Consider the following 18697-nt stretch of genomic DNA (forward strand, 5'->3'; position numbering starts at 1 on the left):
CGGAGTTGTTAAAGTAGTGGCATTTAGAGTGAAATGCCAAAAGTACAATTTATACTGAGGGGAGAAAAACCAAAACTATTTCAAAACTGCATCATTACTGTGTAAAACTGAAGTGAATTAGTGAATTTTGTGAATTTTTCCAGGGAATATGAAATATTTTTCCATAGGAGCAGCTAACATTAACCTTCAAAGATCACATTTTATAGTGATTGCCTGAATTTTCAGGCTACTGACATTGTTCTCTCAGCTGGAGTACTTCTGCTGTCTATTGTTAAAGCAAATTATTTTAGTGCTGGGCTAGTTGGCGTTGCACACTCCTCTGAGAGGAGACTAAGAAAGTCAGTTTTTAGACTGTCAACAAAAATGAACTTAACTCTTGGTACTCTACATGTTTGATCTAAATGGATAATATCTAGTGGAGGAACAGCATCATATCTACTGAGTTGCTAAGGTGGTTTTCCTCAAACAAAGGTCTGTCTTTTGTGCCAACCAATGTGATCCCCACCAAAACGACTAATTTACACAAAGATGAGAGCTGAAAAATGCAGCCATTTATCTAAAGAGAAAAGTAGGTCAAATATAAAGCACAGACTAAAAGCCATATATATATAGAGTGGTGGGTGACTCTTGGGGACCAGAAAATAATCAGTCAATAAATGAACACTTATTAAACAACAACTATGTGTCAAGCCCTGTTCTAGGTACTAGGGAAAGATGAAAAATTCAAAGTTATCAGTTAAGTTTAGCAAGGGAGACAAAATATACATGCATAACTATATAATCGATACAAAATAATTTTGTACCTGTGTCTTCCCCACCAAAAAAAAGAAAAAAAGGCAAAAGAACCCAATCTTTAAAAGTCCAATGGCTATTACCTATAGGACTGAATATAAACTTCTTTGGCATTTAAAGCCCTTCACAACCTGGTCCTTCCTATCTTTTGCGGCTTTTAACAAATTACTCCCCTCTTAAGAACTTTCTATCTATACTTCTCTCACATACATGATGGAAGGGGTACTGCACAGGTTCCAGTTTGAAGAGGCAGCTTTTCTAGATGGTGAAGTATTCCAGGCATTTCTGTTTGCATTTGACATGATGCTGATTTTGTTGACTCAGGACGTAGAAGAGGCTCCTAAATGAGATCTAATATCACTTGAAAGAGTTTGGCCTAACTAGCCACACAAGGGGAAAAAAATCTTTGAAGACTACTTCTGGCCTAGAGTATAAAATGAAGCTGAAGAAATATCCCTATAGCACTCCTCTATTAGTAATCACCATATCATCAAGCATTTATTAAGCACCTATGGGCCAGGATCACCTACATTATTAAGCTTTAAAGTCCCATATAAATGGAAACTATTATCTGAAATGAGAGCATTGGATGAGGTGGTCTCTGTGGATTGCTTCTAGCTCTTGTATTTAATGATTTTAGCTTATGAGGTCCTTTTGAGACCATGCTTTGCATATATTTTAAATGAATAGTACTAAAATAAGTTTTGAATAGAAAGATACCCCACAAATTGTTAAGTGCTTGTGTAGTAAAGAGTAGATTTAGTCTTTTATTTAGTGTTATAGAAAAGAACATTTTGATTGGGAGCAAGGAGTTGTAGATAGCACAAAATGTGCTCATTCTATTATCACTAAGTAGCTCTTTTCCCCTTAATTATCAACCTTCATTTTCATTCTGTTTGGTGTTCTTTATCTGCACATTTTTCAAAGATCCAGTCTATGCCACTCATTGAGAGACAGACTTTCCCTACCTTCACAGAGAAATGTGTTTAATATAAATAATAAGAAAAACATTTCTAATCATCTATCATCTCAAAAAAAACCAAAACAAAAACAAAACAATTCTAGCTTAAATTGGCAGCCTGGTCTTGTACTTTTGATAAACAATAAAATGTCACTGGGTAAGAGAAAAATACTATTACTGAGTTTACTTCTTAGTGTAACAAGAGCACCATCTTGTGGCTTTGTGTAACCTGAAGGATTTATGGGTTTAGGGATCCAAATTAGCACAAAGGAGCTCCATCAAACAGTCACAAGGGATTTCTTAATTTATGAAGGGGTAAAGGCACAGTATTTTTGTTCCTATAATTAACATACCTCTTTAAAGGTGGTGGCAATTCATCACTTCTCATATTCAAGTTTTTAGTAGTAATTGATTCTTAATGACCCTTTTATACACTACCAGCCAATCCTCACCTTTTACCAGTGCCTCACAACTGCAATAGAACTGACTAGAGATGAGGAAAATATTTCGTCTCAGAACATAATAAATCTAATATAGAGATTCTATCAGCACTAAGTGTACTTGGGGAAGTTTGGATATATATTAGTAAATAGAGAGAAGATCATACTTTGTAATAATTAAGCAATTAATGTTGAAGTAACAACTCAGATTCTGCCACAAAAAAAATTTTGTATAGGACATTTAAAAATTGTACTGATGAGAGGGTAGATGAGTGTTATACTAAGAGCATAGTTTTCATTATTCAGTTTAAGTACTTATAAAACAATTAAATTATATTTAAATGGGACATTTAATTTTTATTATACAAGCATACATAAAATATGGAAAAATATATAACAAATGTACAAAAGTTTTAAAACAGATTTGAGAAGAAAACAAGACATCACAATAACAGACATTCCTCCCCATCATTTGGAAATAACTGGAGGGAATTTCAGACTCATTGACATTGAAAAAACATGTATATTATACAATGATATAGACAGTTTCCTGATATGGATATTGCAATTGTAGTTACTGCCTCATAAAACAGAGGATGAGGATATAAAATACATTTTTAAACTTAGGAATTATATTAACATAACTGGAGAAAATGAATAGCATGTTTAAATAGAGTTTAGCTAGACTGAATTCTTTTGATATGAATCTCCAAAATGTACTTATAAAGATATTTTAGATAAAGCTCTTTTTGACCGTAGCCTATTCCATTCTTAACTGGGTGTTTCCTCTGCCTTTTAAAAACATAATCCAGAATTCTGTATTTGGATTCTCATTTGGTAATAAATGCATTAGAATAAAAAAAATGCCAAAACTACCAAGTTCCAAAAATGCACTGAGGTTTGCTATGTTTTTTAAAATTGGTTTTCATTCAATTGAACTGAAAAAAATAACAATACACTTTTTTTTTTTTAATTTAAAATAAAGACTTCAGGCAGAACCACATTACAGTCACCTAATGTAACATCTCCAAAGCAACTTTCACAGTCTGCTAGTGGCAACTGATTTAATAACAAAAGATCATAACCTCCGCAAATTCTTTTTGCTCTTTTTACTACCAGGAAGAGGTCCCACTGTGGAGTTTGCTTTGAAGGGTTTTTCATTTGAACAATCTTTGGTGATATGATAGCTGCATAAACATCTTGTACAAAAATCAAAGCCACAGCTTTCTCGGTTGCATGTTGCCCTCTGCAAAAAGGGATCATATTTTGCAGGTGAATTGCAATGAATACAGGCTCTTAGGCTTTCGTTCTTTTTCAAGGTCTTGGCAACCTATAAAGAAAAATTCACACATTAAAAAAATCAGAATAGGACTTTTTTTATAGCATAGCAAGAACAGGCCATTTATGACTATAAAAAGAGCAAAATTAAAATGTCAGAGGAACATCCTAAAACTCTCAGAAGAGCTTTTTTTCACTCATTTTCTTGAGGTTGTCATAGATAGGCCAAATAGCTCATGGATTAGACTTTTAAGTCCTTTAAAAGAAGAATAAATTTTTCCTTTTTTTTTGTCTTTGTATTACCAGAGTGGGCACTTTAAAAATTCTTGTGAAGGCTGGGTATAGGACTATAGTCCCTACTGCTGGTCAGGCTGAAGATGATGGGTTGAATTTGAGAGTCTGAGACTAGGATTATGAGTGGTTGATGACATTTCCAGGCTGAGTGTGATATAGGAGACCCAGTCTCAAAAACCAAAGCAACCTGTTGATTGAAATTCAATCAATCAATCCAAGACAGGCAATGAGCTGGCCCTTGAAATGCAAAAGGCAACAAGTGGGCTGGATTTCACCTGGGAAAAAAAAAGCATAATCTCAAACTGCTTATTGCCCTTCCTCCCCCAACCCATTTGTTTAAAATCAATTCTCCCAGTGATACTAATAGCTTTGAAGCATGAAACATCTCAAAAGAATTAAACAACCAAAACTGCAATAGAAAACACCTAGTGGAGTGGATGGGTATAACACAACGTACAAAGAATGCTTGGAGTGGAAGCAAGAACTTTGGCCCAGTCACTTGCCCCAATTTTCTCCTCTTTAGGAAAACTGGGAGCCAGCGATTACACTTACTTACTGATAGGATTAAATGTCTTTAAGTTCTCTTCCAGCTCTTAAATGTGATCCTTGGTTCCTTAAGATACATACCACACTAAAGGACTCTAGGGATTTTGGTAAATCCCAGGGGAGAATTTAGGGAAAACAAATAAGAAATGCACCTCGTGAAAAGGCAGAGGGGCTGTGACTTGTAAATGCAGAGGCAGTAATCACTTCATAAAATAATCATGGATCCACTAATGTACCATAAACTCATTTTCTAAATAACTAATTGTTAATGCTAATAGCTACCTTTGGGGATCAGAATGGATTTGTGTTTTTAGATTCTCTATTTTAGAATGCATGTGTTTCTTCATATTATTAACATCCATAAAAAAAGAATTACCTCAGAAAACTCAGTGTGTCGGCTGTATATAGAAACTCCTTGATCAGATAATTTGGGCTGAGATCCTTTCTTGGATGCATTAGGAACCTGGACCGTTGATTTCTGGACAGAAGCTAATGCTGTCCTGACTAGAACATATTCCCTAGTTGCAGCATGAGCTGAAAATTTGGTAGTACTTTCCTATGAGAAACAGTTAGAAAAAGAAATTAGTGAAACAACATAGCTACCTTTCCAATGAGAATATGATATACTTAGCAATCCTTTTGAAAAAGTCAGAGGCAACAAAGATTTCCAAAAATTAACCTAGAATATTATCTAACTGCACCAAGTACACAAAAATGTTTTCATAATTAGCAAACAAATATTACATAAATAACTTTTCTCTTTAATATTTTTTATTTCTTTCCTACTCAAATTTCAGCTAAAATAAATACCAGCCAATGTGATTCTTCATTATTGTTCTGACAACCCTACTGGCTACCCCAGTCAGGTTATTTAGCCTATAGGATCTTGACCAGGAAATGTATCTTTCCTTCTAAATTTTCCATCTTTAAAAAGCTAAACAATCCAATTAAAGTCAAGCAAAAGGTTAGGCTGCAATCAAATTTATCACAAAATGCAGTATATAATTAAACTTTTTTTATTATTGGCAGAAATATTCTGACAAGTTCTTATCATGTAGTTGCCCTGTATATATTGATAAATGCTTTACTGATTATAGAATATATAATCCTTTTGAGGGATTACTGTCACCTCTCAAGTATATTTTAGGATGATAGATCACATAATATATTCCTCCAGTATGTAAATCCCATGAAATTCTACTTGCTTCTAACATTAGAACTAATAAAAATTATTACTGATAGGAACCCGAGGCCTAGAGGTTGAGTGAGACTTACCCACTCAAGCTCACATAGGTGGCAAAGTAACTGAGGCAGAATTTCAACACAATTCCCGTATCTCAAAAGTCAGGGCTCTTTCTTCACTGTCTCTAATTAACTAGTTCCTAGGTTATGAAACCTGTTTTTTATTTTTCCCACCTGCTTCCTCATGTCCGTCATTCCAATTGCTAACTAAAGAAAGAACATTAGGAATTAAATTTCATCAACCTTTAATTATATTTTTTGGGTACAAGAATTTCAAGATTATTTAGGATTTCTAATTATGATATCAGTTTTCTATTTACAATGATAATGAGGAATAAGCAATATAAATAAAAATGAAATAATTAACTGTAAAAACTTACCGTAGCTTTTCTCATTGCTGCACTATATAAGTGGAGAGCTCCTTTATTGTCTTTCAGAATCTTCTTCCATGTAGCACTCACTCTAGCCACACTGACAAAGTAAAAATATAAATGATTATATTTCAATAGTTTTATTGGTAAAAGTTTAACAAAACAATGACACTAAAAAGTTAATCCCACTTCTACCAAGTTTTCAATTTTCTAACTATCGATATATATTACAATTAATTGCTAGGTACTTCCACCTATATTGCATACAGTACTACCTTGATTGGAACTAATAATGTTCAGATTTCCAACTCAAGTCCCACTCTACAAGAAGTGAATATGGGTTCTTAAAAGTTATGCCAGTGATGCAATGATGCACTAGCTGTGCCAGATTCTACCAATCTGGAAAGACATTCATATTCTATAATATGGTAAAAAGCTCAACTTACTGATGTTTTGAGAGCCTCACCACTAGAAAACTGTAATTCAGATGTCAAATATTTTTGGCCACAGCAATTCATAAAGGATATCAGCTAAAGTGTAGGGACTACAACCTGTGTCTGTGAAAAGAATACTTATACCAATGAAATCACAAATTTTTAAAAGAATTTTCATAAAAGTAAATACAGAAATAATAAAATAACTGATGGAGTTTACCCTGATAAGACTCAACTAATAGTCCCAGAAATATTGTACCAAATCTACCTTGGAGTTTGCATAAGGGTCTTTTAACTAAAAAAATGAGAGGGTACCTACAATTTACACGGTTTCTTCTAGAGAAGAGGTCCTCAGATATGACCTAAGGCCTATTTGTGATTCCCTCTTTCTTTCCCTACTCCGCAGGATCAGAAACATGGATCCAGATCAAGTTCCAAAATGACATGAGTTAAAACTATCATTCCAAAGCTCCACTCTAGGTTATAGCCAAGACAGAGCACATGGGACACTTACTTGATCAAGTCCATTTCACTGAGGCATTTTAGAATATTTGCTAAGATATGTTTGAGTCCCCTCTGGAAGAGTTCGCTGAGAATATCCAGTTGATCTAAGCCCATTTTCCTACCAATTACATTATGTAGTCCAAAATCTCCATGGGCAACTATTCTTTCCACCGTTTCCCAATCTACTTTTGGATTTCTTTTGGTATTCTTTTTTAAAGTTGAACAAACCACTTCCTCAAAATGAAGGATTGGCAACAAGTTTTTATTTGGAAACTGTTCTGTGCTTTGGTTCTGGAGAAGGCAGGGTTTTGGGCTGACCATGAAATTCCGAGGCAACAGAAGGCTATTATACTCCTGTTCACCAGGACTGCTTTGATGAGAGAATGAAGAGTAGCCGCTGTCCTCATAAAGTCTGCTGCTCTCCAATTCTTCGGATTCACCTGAAGCATCAAGGTTCTGTAGCGCTTGATTTTCCTTGTTATGCATCAGCCCGTTTTCAGTTTTTAATTCTACAATCCTGGGGTTTACATTCTGAGGTCCAGCAGAGGACAGATTTTTATCATCTGTAATACACTCGTTACAAAAATCTTCCAAACATTCAGGAGTACCAGATTCCAATTTTTTGCTAATCTCAGGCTTTGCAAATGTAGGCCCAGAATCAACATGGTTACAGTTAAAATCGTATTTCATTTTAACAGAATAATAAGGACTGTTGTCTTTATTCTCTTGCTTGTATTCTGCAAAAAGAACACAAAACATTCAATCAAACTACTTCACAAAAGAAAAAAACACAGTTAAAATTCCATTGGCATTTATTTGTAGTCTGTGCTATTAACTACACAGCCTCTCGGTGCCTAAGTTTTGTCACCTGTAAAATGAAAAGGTTAGCTTATATGTATTTGTATGTATTATGTGTCCATGCCTTTGCTAACTATATAATACCTGTATGATGTGCAAGAGGTATAACTTGTAAGGAAATGACAACGATCTCACAAGTTATTGAATATAACTATTTTCATCACCTTAATTACACCATTTACATGTCATGTCTCCTATAAACTCCTTAATGATATGGACCTCTAATTTCTGCAAGCTTATTAAACAGTCTTTGATTTTAGACAGAATATATGTAAACTGTATCTTCAATTAGACTGTTATAAGGCAAACTTCTAATTCAGATACAGTGCTATAATTATTTCTTCAGTGGTTAACTTACAAATGAAAAAATAGCTAGTACTATGCTTATAAAGGTCACCATGATCTGGTACTAGCCTTACGCTCCAGGTTTACTGTACATTGGTTTATTAATTCTATTGTATAGTCAAACTATCACCTCAGGTACCACTTCCTGTTTATTGCTGGTATCCTCCCCACAGAAATTGCTTTGTGTGTAAAGAACTCTGAGGAGGGCAGTGAAGGTAGAATGACGGTTCAGTTGTGGAAAGTCCAACTTAGAAACTTGAGGTAAAATACAAGCTGGGCTTCAATTCAGAAGAATGCTGTGATGACAGTTTACAAGGCAGAAGTACCTGTTTCCTTACAATTTCAGTCTGTTAGGAGCACTGTACCCCCCAAAATTCAGTTGAATCAAATGATATTAGAAAAGACCTTATAGATCATCTGGCTCCAGCCCAATCACTGTGTATTTCCCAGGCCTAGCATAGTGTTGGGCACCAAACAGGTGTTGAATAAATTCTTACTGTTAGAGAAAGCAAAGATTCTGACTTACACACACCATAAAATCATTCATTGGGAAGATGAGGGTCTGAACTCAGTATACCCTTCATACAAAGTTTTGGATTCCTAGGTATCACTATCTCCTGTGGAGAATGCCAGAAGAGACTTCCCATTCTTAATTAAAAAACAAAAAACAAAAAACCCCAAAAAACAAAACAAAAACAACTTAGCTCAAAATAGGTTATCAATATATAGTTTACTAATTAACCTTTGGAAAATAGTTATTGAACACAAAGACTATCACAGCATACTGAAAACTATGCCATATAGTATCTCATAATTAGATGTCTTTGACAATAACACCTGCAACTTAATGATCCTTATTTCAAAGAATTCTGGTTTTCCTTCTAAAGTTATCAATGCAAAATAAAGCTCATATATACATGTACACACACACACACACACACACACACACACACACACAGAATACTGCACTATACAGTGAAAATAACATTGTTTCTGGAGTAGAACACCTGGGTACAAATCTTGCCTTTCATGCTTACCAGCAACGTGTCTGTGAGCAGTCATTTAACCTAGAGACTGTTTCTTCACTTATAAAATTCCTGGGTACTAGGAAGGCCTCTTAAGTCCTTTCTGGGCTAGCTCCGGAATCCAGTGATATTATGTTAACCAATTCCATTTAAAGAGATCATTTTTAAGGCCCATTAGGATCTGTCCCTTATTTAACATCCTCTCTCACCATACCTCTTCTAGGATTTACTACTTCCTGAATATATTTTGAACTTGTGGATTTCAGCAGGCTGGATTAGGAAAGAGCATCTTTGCTGCTGGTTGAAATCTACACTGTAAACATTATGGCCAATAAATAATATAGCATTTAATTTAAAATTTTTGATGTTTCACCCTGTGAAGGAGGCAGTCCAGTTCAAATGTCACCCTCATTTTGTGAATGTCATGATGCTTTCCCCAACTTTAATACTGCTAAAAATAATCCTTCTCTATCATTGCATTCCTACGGAACTGTGAATGCTACATTAGAAAGATCACTGGACTTGGAATTAATACCAATAACTAGCATTTATGTAGCACTTTAAAGTTTGCAAAGTACTTACACATGAAGTTGGGTTAAAATCCTAGGTCTGCTTTTCTCATCTGTAAAATGAAGGGCTTGGGTTGGATGATCTCTAAGGTGCCTGTAAGATCCCTTACAGCTCTAAAAAAATCTAATCAGCTGCTGAATTTTACTACCAGTACTTTGACAATATCATTTACATCCCAGTTTCTCTACTTATATACCTAACTCTAGGTATGAAATAACCTAGAATCATCATTCAATGAGAAAAATCCTTCCATCCTACCAACAGGGGCAGAGGGCATTCTGCCCTGGTACTCTCTAAAGTAGGTAATGAATTAAGCAAAAAGCATTAGGAACACAAGTTTCAACCTTACTTCGTGCCTTCTTCAAGATCTTTTGTTCTGGTGGATGTAATTCAAGATAATGGAAGTAGAAAGGAATAAGGGAAATTGCACAAAAGAGCAACTAGCAAGAGGCTGGGTACCCTAGTAGAATCTGAATACTTGAATAATGTCTCAGGTGCTCCAGTCTTCCACAGTCTTGAATTTGTACAGTAAATTGGTAAATCAGTTCTTTAAACAAATCTACATGGACATAGAGTTCAATGCATTTGTAATCTCATGAACATAGATACTTCCTCCAAAAAGAGACAGAAATAATCCAAGTCTGAATATCCTATAGGACTCGCAAGTTCTCCCACAAAGGTCCAATTAGGTGTTAGGGGCTTTCCTTTCCCTTTGACAGAGATTAAAAATCTTCACTGGCTCTCTATATTGTGTTTCAAGTATCATTTTAATAATAACTCTGTTGGACACTGAAGACCTTCCACAATTTGGCCTTATATTTTAATCAATCAATAAGGTCTTTTTAACATTCACTATGTGTCTAATTAAATACAGGGGTACACAAAGAAAGGCCTCTTAAAGAGTTGAGATTTGAGCTGAGTACTGAAGGAAGCCAGGGAAGACAGGAGGCGTGTAACGAGAACATTCCAAGTATAGATGGTAGAGTCCTTGGAATGGAATAATACATAAAAACTAGAAACTTGCAAGGTCCAGTTTGAGAAAGATTCAAAAAGTTAAACAGAGGATTTTAAATGGTACCTACTAAGTAGTGGGGGAATAATGATACTCCTTCCACATATTCTACACTCTAAACAAACTACTACAGCGAGGTGCAAATAATAAATCCCCAGTGTTGTGGTACCATCAAATTTTCACTGCACATTTCCTTTGGGCAGGAACCAATTAACCACTTTTTAGATATAATTGTGACTTGGAATAGTGTGAATCTGAATAGTACCACTTTAGGGATTCATTATCCGAACTAATCAGGATCCAATAGTACTTTCTGTCAACAATACATATAACTCACCACTTTCCTATCACTAGTAGTTTCCAATTGCTGGAATCTCCCCCTCCCAATTTGCATCCTTATATATACATGTTAAAGCCCAATTCAAATGCTATTTCTTCCAGGAAACTTTCCCAGATCACCCAGCATAGGTAACGAAGGACTTTTCACTCCGTGGAACTCAAGCACCTCTTTTTTACAGTCAATAGCAGATGTCATTCTTCAGTTTTGACCATAAGCTCCAGGGAGGGAACAACTCAAAGTGTCCAAAACAGAATCCATCTTTCCTATTCAATTCTCTCCTACCACCTCTTACCTTTCTCATCGTTGGCAGGAGCAACACCATCCTCTCAGTCCCTCAGCTTAGCAATCTAGATGTTGGCCTCAATTCCTCACTGCTTGTACATATTTGTTTGCTTTCTAGTACGTAGTGATATCCTCGAGGACATGGGCCTATCTTTTTTCCTCCTTTTGTATCCCCAGTGCTTAGTACAGAACAGGTGCTCAATAAATGTTAAACTGACTATACAATATTAATTTGGCAATGGTATGGATGATGGACTGAAGAATGGGGAGACTGGAGGCACAGAGAGCAATTAGGGGGACATCATAAAGGTCCAGGTAAGAGGTGTAAATACAAAGGAGAGATGTGAAGGGTAAGAGATGTCTAGAGAATCTCTAGGGATTGGTAAATAGAGGAGAGTGAAGAGTGGTGGATGATTCCAAATTTACTAATCTGGGTGACAGTAAGGATGCTGGTCCCTGCACTGAAAAGGGGAAGCTTGAAGAATGTATTTTTCACTTAAGATATATTCTCTGGAAATTAAAGTAATTGAATATGGTAGTCTTATAGGGGGCAGGGTCTGGGTCTTTTCTCTTTCTGATCAAACACATCCAGAAAGAATTATTCCACTCACCTCAGTTTCCTAATCTGTAAATAGACAGAGTAAAAGATTTCAAGGGCCTCTTCTAGCCCTTAAGATAGAATGATCTGCCCATGGTTGCATGGTGGGTAGGTAAGTAGCTGGGCTGAGAATGTTTAGTACTAGCCTTCTGTCTTGGAGGAGCTCTTTTAGACCAATTTACATAGAAAACCAAGTGTCCTTACTATTTCCCTATTTATATAGCTAATTTTGCTTTCTGTAAAAGGGGAGAAAAATCACAGGCCACCTCAGAATTTAGGTGAAGCATGAACTTCCTACTTTATTTTTATGTGTACTATCTCTGCCCCCTACTGGATTATGAGAAAGAGCACTTAAAAAAAGAAAAAAAAGGCCAACTTTGCCTCCAGTGGTCTAATTCATTCTCTTCACCTTTTCCTTCTAAAATAAAATTTTTGGTTCAAAAAAAAAAAGTTTAAGAAAATGTATTCTCATCCTTAATAACAATATGTTGAAGGCTTAAAAGAACTAGATAGTATATTATACATATACATATATGTATATATAAATATGTATATACATATATGTATATATATATATATATATATATACATATATGTAACCCCTATCATTCACCATCATTAACCAAAGTATCCAATAAAACTGTGGTTCTCTACCTTTTCAGTTATAAGAACCCTCTTAAAAGTCATAAAATTCCCAGGACCCTCACATAATAGTTCTGTTATCAGTAATAACCAGTAAAGAAAATGTATAATGGCAATGCATGGTACATAAGCAGATGTTGGGAACTACTACCTTAAAATATTTAATAGCAACAAAAATATATCATACAGCAATAGGTATTTCAGCAATTCCCTTATTTTATTAAACCTTTCACTGTTTATGTTCTATGTTAGGTCTGACACTGAGCTTATTCTCTAAAACTATGAAAAATATTCTAACAAATTCAAACACCACAGTTTATAAAAACTCTACATCCTTCAGGAAAGCTATCATGTTTTCTATTTCTTAAAATCTCCTAGATAAGCACCATGTGCCTGGCTATAAGCATGGTCTTTCCATGACTCAAGGGCCTAGTTGCCACTAGCTGCCATATCATCCATTATCAAAGTCACAAGGCCCCCTACTCGCTCCACTTTCAAAACCATTTCCATGTTAAAAGAAACAAACAAGAATTACCCTAAAACCCCCAAACACCCCATTTTACCTTTTCTGTCCTTCCAACCAACCTATCAATACAGACTTATACTAAGTGCCTCCTAGGTTTCAGGCCCTCTCTTCTGTAAAAGTGACAAGAAGGGTAATAATATCCACCTCAAACTCACTGTTCAGTCTCTGGATCACACATGGACAGTATGGATTCCCTTTTAAATACAAGTGTACTGTCACCTTCCTCCTAGAAAGAACTAGGCTCCTTTAGGGAAAAGCCTTCACAAAGTATTGATGACTGTACTATCACAGCCATCTGCTTTTCCCTTGGGTCACTTCTGAAGTAAAATGGTTAAAATTAAAAAGATTCCCCCCCACACAAGGGAAGAGCCACAAAGAGGTCAGAAATAGCATTTATTCTAGGCTTTCAGGCTGAGGCCACCCCAGTTTGGGATTAGGAGGGAAACCTGACTCTTGCACCTCCCCACGTCCGCAGGAGATAAGCCATGGACTTCCCTCCCATGGAAATGGTCAAACGGGGGATCAAGCGAACATGGGGGGGAATTAAGAATAAAATTTCACTTAATTGAAAAAAACCCTCCCTCGGCACCCCCGGGTCCGAGAAGGCTTTGCTGGGGGAGGGGGAGAGGGAGGGATTTAACCCTTTCCCCCAGAGGCTCGGTCCGAACGCCGGCGCATTTGGCGGGAGAGGGAAGTGAGGCCCACGAATGGAGAGGAGCCGACGGGACCCGGCCTGAGGGCTCGTGGGGATGGCCTCGAGGGGGGCGAGAGGCGGGAGATGGTCGGGGAACTGATCGGATCTCCCGCGCCCCGGCGGCGGGAGGCAAGGCATCTCCGGGGAGCTCGGCGGACCGAAGGTCTCGGGGTCCCTGGCTTCCCGCCGGACGCTTCGGTCCGGAGGTGGCCGGGCCGCCCCGTCGGGGTGAGGAGACCCCGGGTGGGGGGAGATTTGGCGCGTCTTCCGTGGGGACGAGTCTTGCCCGCCGAGGGAAATCGGACAGGAGGGTCTGCCCAGGCTCCTCTTTTTCCCTAGGGAAGCCCAGCTTGGAGGGTCCGCTATCTCTCCTTGGGTCCCCCTCGTCTCATTCTCCGCCCCACATTCGATCCCCCCCACCCCACCTCGCGGCCTCGTCCCTGGGAGAGGGGCATCGTCCCCATCCAGCCGCCTCCCCCCGCGGTGGGGGGCCCGCGCGCCCCGAATCGCGCCCTCTTTCCTGAGATACTCACTGTCTGTCGGGAGCGGGGTCTCTGCGGCCGTAGCGGGGCCGGGGCCACTGCAGCAGGGGGAGGATGCAGCCGAAAGAGGTGAGGAGCAGCAAGGGCAGCCGCTGCGGTGGCGGCTCATGCCCAGACGTAGGCGCCGGGAGCGGAACCACACGCAGGTAGGAGACGCGCCTCCAGCAGCGGCAGCTGGGAGAAGCACCGGCTCCACCACAGCAGTACCTTCCAAAAGGCGCCAGCTGGTACTTTTAAAATCTTTGAATTTGGTGCCCAAATCTCCGAGACCCAATGAAGGCAGACGGTCTGACCAGCCGGCCAATAGAAAAGCGGAAGGAGGGGAAGCCTCCGTCGCTGGCCAATCAAGCGGCGGCGGCCACCGGCAAAGGCGGGGCCGAGGTCGACAGCGCCCCGCCTCTCCATCTTTCCAGCACTAGGACTGCAGCACCGGAAAGATGCAGGAACCGAGCGCCCAAGGGGCGGGGCTTGCAAGAGGCGGGCGGCTCCACCACACGTGGCGCGCAGCCCAACCTGCGTCCACGCCCCTCCGCTGGGACCCACCCAGAGCTCTTGGCTTCTGGTTTCTTGGCATGCTCCTGTCCCGGGCTGCGGGTGGTTTCGGCTCCAGCTCGAGAATCCATGATGGGTAGGCAGAGGCTTTCTCCTTCGCCAGGTGGCAGCTTCGGTGAGCGGCAGAGGGGCGTTTCCGCTCAATTTTTTTTTGAGTCCAGTTCTCCGTGACTCGCACACCTTCCCTCCTCCCTTCCCCCTCCGTCGAGCACGCGCTCTTGTCTGCCTCTCCTTTTCCTCCTCTCCCGCGCTCTCCGTCCCCTCCCCCACCAAGCCCCACCACGCAGGCGCCAGGTGCTTTGAGAGTTGGCGGGGTGGCGCATGCGCGTTGAGTCCCCCGCGTTTCTGGTGGGAGGAGGAGGCGGTGCGGGGCGGGTCCCGGTCTCTGCTGGGAGTCCCCGGCCTGGGAGTCCCGCGCAGTCGACCCCGCCAAACTGCAGGGCGGGGATCCCGCCTAGAGTTGGACTCCGGCCCGCAGAGCTAGGGGCTCCTCCCCACCCCCCGCCTCTGCGGGCGGCCGGCCGGGGATCCCTACCTCCGGCGGGAGGGGCGGGGCCGGCCGCCGCGCAATTGGAGGGAAACTTAAACTGCCTCAAGTTTTCAAGTCTCTTTTTCTGCTGTTTTCCGGATTTCTGTGCCAAATTCCCACGGACTTCCGAAAGAGCCTCTTTGGTTTAATTTCTTTACTAGGCCGTTTCTTTAATTCCCAATTTATACACTGCAGGAGCCGCTTTTCAGCACCACTAGTGAGGATGGGGTCCTGGGAAATGTTACTTCATTTTACTGATGAGGGTGGATCCGCCCGACCTGAAAACTGCCCGGTCTGTGCCCGGTGTGGCTCGTCAGGGACCAGGATAATGGTAGCTGTCACCGTGTGCCAGCTTCTGGCTCCTCACAGCCACCCCGGGGGGGAGGTGCTGTTCTTTTGTAGTTGAGGAAGCTGAGGCAGTGACGTGCCCAGGTCACCCGGCCGCTGATATCGAACTCCCGTTTTGCCTTGACTTGCCTGCTCCTGATGGCTGCTTCCAGGTCGCGTCGCTTTAGGGTCTGCCATTTCCTTCGTCACCGAGGGCATGGAGAGTGCACGTGGTTGGAGCCAGAGGATCACACTGCTGGCGAAGTGGCAGGGGCAGGATGCACACCTTTTAAATGGGATCCAGTGTTCTTCCCACCGTGAACTTAGCAGGTGGAAGGAAATTAGTTTTACGGAGGAGAGAGGGCTCAGGAAGGCTTAGGGTAGGGGGCAGCAAAGTAACTTTGGTTGGAATGGAGGTGAGATGTCTGGAGCCCAAGGAGATGGGACTGACTGGGAAAGAGGCTTTTCCTAGCATATACTGATACTAAGTACTCATCAGTACTCTGTACAGATGAACATGTCATCTATTCCACCTTCAGTGGATAAGAACACAGACCCAGGGATGTCAACATTCCTAAAACGATGTAGCTAGTAAAGGTACCAGAGCCAAAACACAAACCTAGTTGCCAGCCCTTAGGCCTTGGGATAGGTTATAAGACCTAAGTAGAGGGGCCCTACTTTTCTGGCATTATTGGGGTGTTTTGTTTTTGTTTTAGTTTTTTTCCTTTTGTGTTTGTTTTTTAATTTTGAGCCAGAAGCCAAGAAGCCAAGGTACAAAGCTATTGAGTGCCAGCCATTTTCTGATGCCCTAAACTCTGGTGCCTGACAGGGTTTTTAGTAGCTATTCCTACAGTGAGAGTCAGTATGGTTGTAGTTCGTGGAGAGCTGACCTCTGAACTAGGCAGGCATGGATTCAGGTCCTGCCTCTGACATACTGGCTGTGGGACCCTGGGCAAGTTACCTTAACCCCTCATTGTCTTAGACAGTTCTAAGACTGTAAGTTGTAGAGAAGGTAGAAGGAGTTTCTTCTTCCTGATATTCCCTCCCTATAACACAAATCACAAGTCTAGTCTGTAACCTATTCCTGCAGGCTGAGTGCTTTGGAATCTCCCAGCAGTCAGTCAACAAGCATATATTAAGTGCTTATTATGTGCCAGGCATTGTGCCTAGAGCTGGAGATACAAAGAAAGGCAAAAGACAGTCCCTGCCCTCAAGGAGCTCACATTCAAAAGAGTGAGACTATATGCAAACAACTATATAAATACAAGATAGTATCCAGTTAGGTGGAGGTAGTCTCTGAAGGAAGGCCCTAGTATTAAGGGCTGACCTAGAAAGGTTTCTTTGGAAGATGGGATTTACCTGAGCTATGGGGAGTACTTTTTAGCTTTCCTTCTTGGGCTGTTATTTCCTTATCAGTTAGTTGACCAGGAGCTCTAAAAGAATGTAAATTCCATAAAGGGTGGAGTGCTTTATTTTTCTTTGTTCCCAGCCGGTGTTACTGTGCTTTACACATAGTAGGCATTTGAGAAATACTTGTTGAATGAATGGTTTAAATAAACCCACTGTGCAGAGCTCTTTGCTGGAAGGTAGGAGATAGGAGAAATAGAAAACTTGAGAAATTTAAAGTTTATGAACACAGAGCACATACATAAAACAATTTGAGGATTGGTTTAATGTGCTTAAGCATTTAAATGCCTACTATGTGCAGGTCACTGAAGATATGACTAAAATGAAATATACATAAATATTAAAATTACAAAATTAAAATTAGGGAGGGAGAGTACTAGCAGTTGGTAGAAATCACTGGATTCAGAGTTCTTGAAGTGGCAGGACTTTAGAGTCAATCTAGTTCACTAATTTTACAGAGGCCAGAGAAATTGAGTGATTTGTCCAAGGTCACACAGGTAATAAGATTGTAATCAGGATTTCAAACCTGGTGCTTAGGAAGGTTTCATAGAATTAGATTTGGAAAGAACATTTGAGGTCATCTAGTTTAATCATATCATTTTGCAGATTACGAAACTCAAGCTTAGAGGTATAAATTAATTTGTCCAGTGTCACATAAGTAATAAGTCGAAGAGCCAGGATTCAAACCCAGACCCTCTGACTACAAATCCGGCATTCTTACACTGCACCACTATAATAGGTACAATGTAGGAATGCTGAATGAACATGGGATAAAGGAATAATGAACTCAAAGGTTAATCAGTAAAGGCATCCTAAAGGGGCTGTGTAAATTATGTTTTGAGGAGGGAAAAATAGATTGTTTCTCTTTTAGGAAAAGAGAAACTAGGAAAAGGCTGCATTCCAAGTTGGGAAATGGTCAGGTAAGAGCTAGGAAATTAGTTATCTAGAGTGGCCAGAGGCTTCATGCAGATTAATTTGATGGAATTGCACAAAGTGATAAGAGATGAGATCTGGAGACTAGGAGAAAACTGTACAGATGTTAGTGTTGTATAGTGATTAAACAGTTGAATGAAAGAAAGTATTTTAGTAAGTGCTTACTATGTGCCATTCTTCTATAAGTCCTCTTTATGGAGTCATGGTGGATGGAAGTGCTGGCCCTGGAGTTGGGATGATCTAAATTCAAATGTGGCCTCAGACACTTATAGTAGCTATGTGACCCTGTCACTTAACCTTGTTTGCCTCTGTTTCCTCAACTGGAGAAGAAAATGGCACACCACTCCCGTATCTTTGCCAAGAAAACCCCAAGTGGGGTCACAAAAGGTTGGATATAACTGAACTTTATGTGCCAGGCACTGTGCCAAGCAAGGAGAATACAAATACAAAGAAAGATGGTGCCTGTCCTGTAGGAGCTTACATTCTAATGGGGGGGGACAATACATGAAAGGAAACTGAAAAGAGCAGAGGAGGAGGGGAGAAAGAAAATACTGGGCATTGGGGCATGATGGAACAGTGTGGAGAAAAATGAAGAGAAGGCTGGCCTGGTGCCCCCTTTAAATGGAGGTTCTGGGAGGTTTTGACAGTTGCAA

The 18697-nt window shown here is 40.1% G+C and overlaps 1 protein-coding gene across 1 annotated transcript; it reads right to left on the reverse strand.

The window, feature by feature from the left end:
* Window positions 1-2524: 2524 nt before the first annotated feature.
* On the reverse strand, window positions 2525-14927 carry FBXO5 (F-box protein 5). The gene is made up of 5 exons (XM_072643734.1): window positions 14288-14927; window positions 6873-7599; window positions 5934-6024; window positions 4688-4867; window positions 2525-3523 (listed from the first exon to the last, which is right to left on the reverse strand). Exons 1-5 carry the CDS (start codon window positions 14403-14405, stop codon window positions 3272-3274), a joined length of 1368 nt encoding a protein of 455 aa, XP_072499835.1. The 5' UTR covers window positions 14406-14927; the 3' UTR covers window positions 2525-3271.
* Window positions 14928-18697: the final 3770 nt, after the last annotated feature.

Source organism: Notamacropus eugenii, chromosome 2 (genome assembly GCF_028372415.1).
Source record: "Notamacropus eugenii isolate mMacEug1 chromosome 2, mMacEug1.pri_v2, whole genome shotgun sequence".
NCBI classification, from domain to species: domain Eukaryota; kingdom Metazoa; phylum Chordata; class Mammalia; order Diprotodontia; family Macropodidae; genus Notamacropus; species Notamacropus eugenii.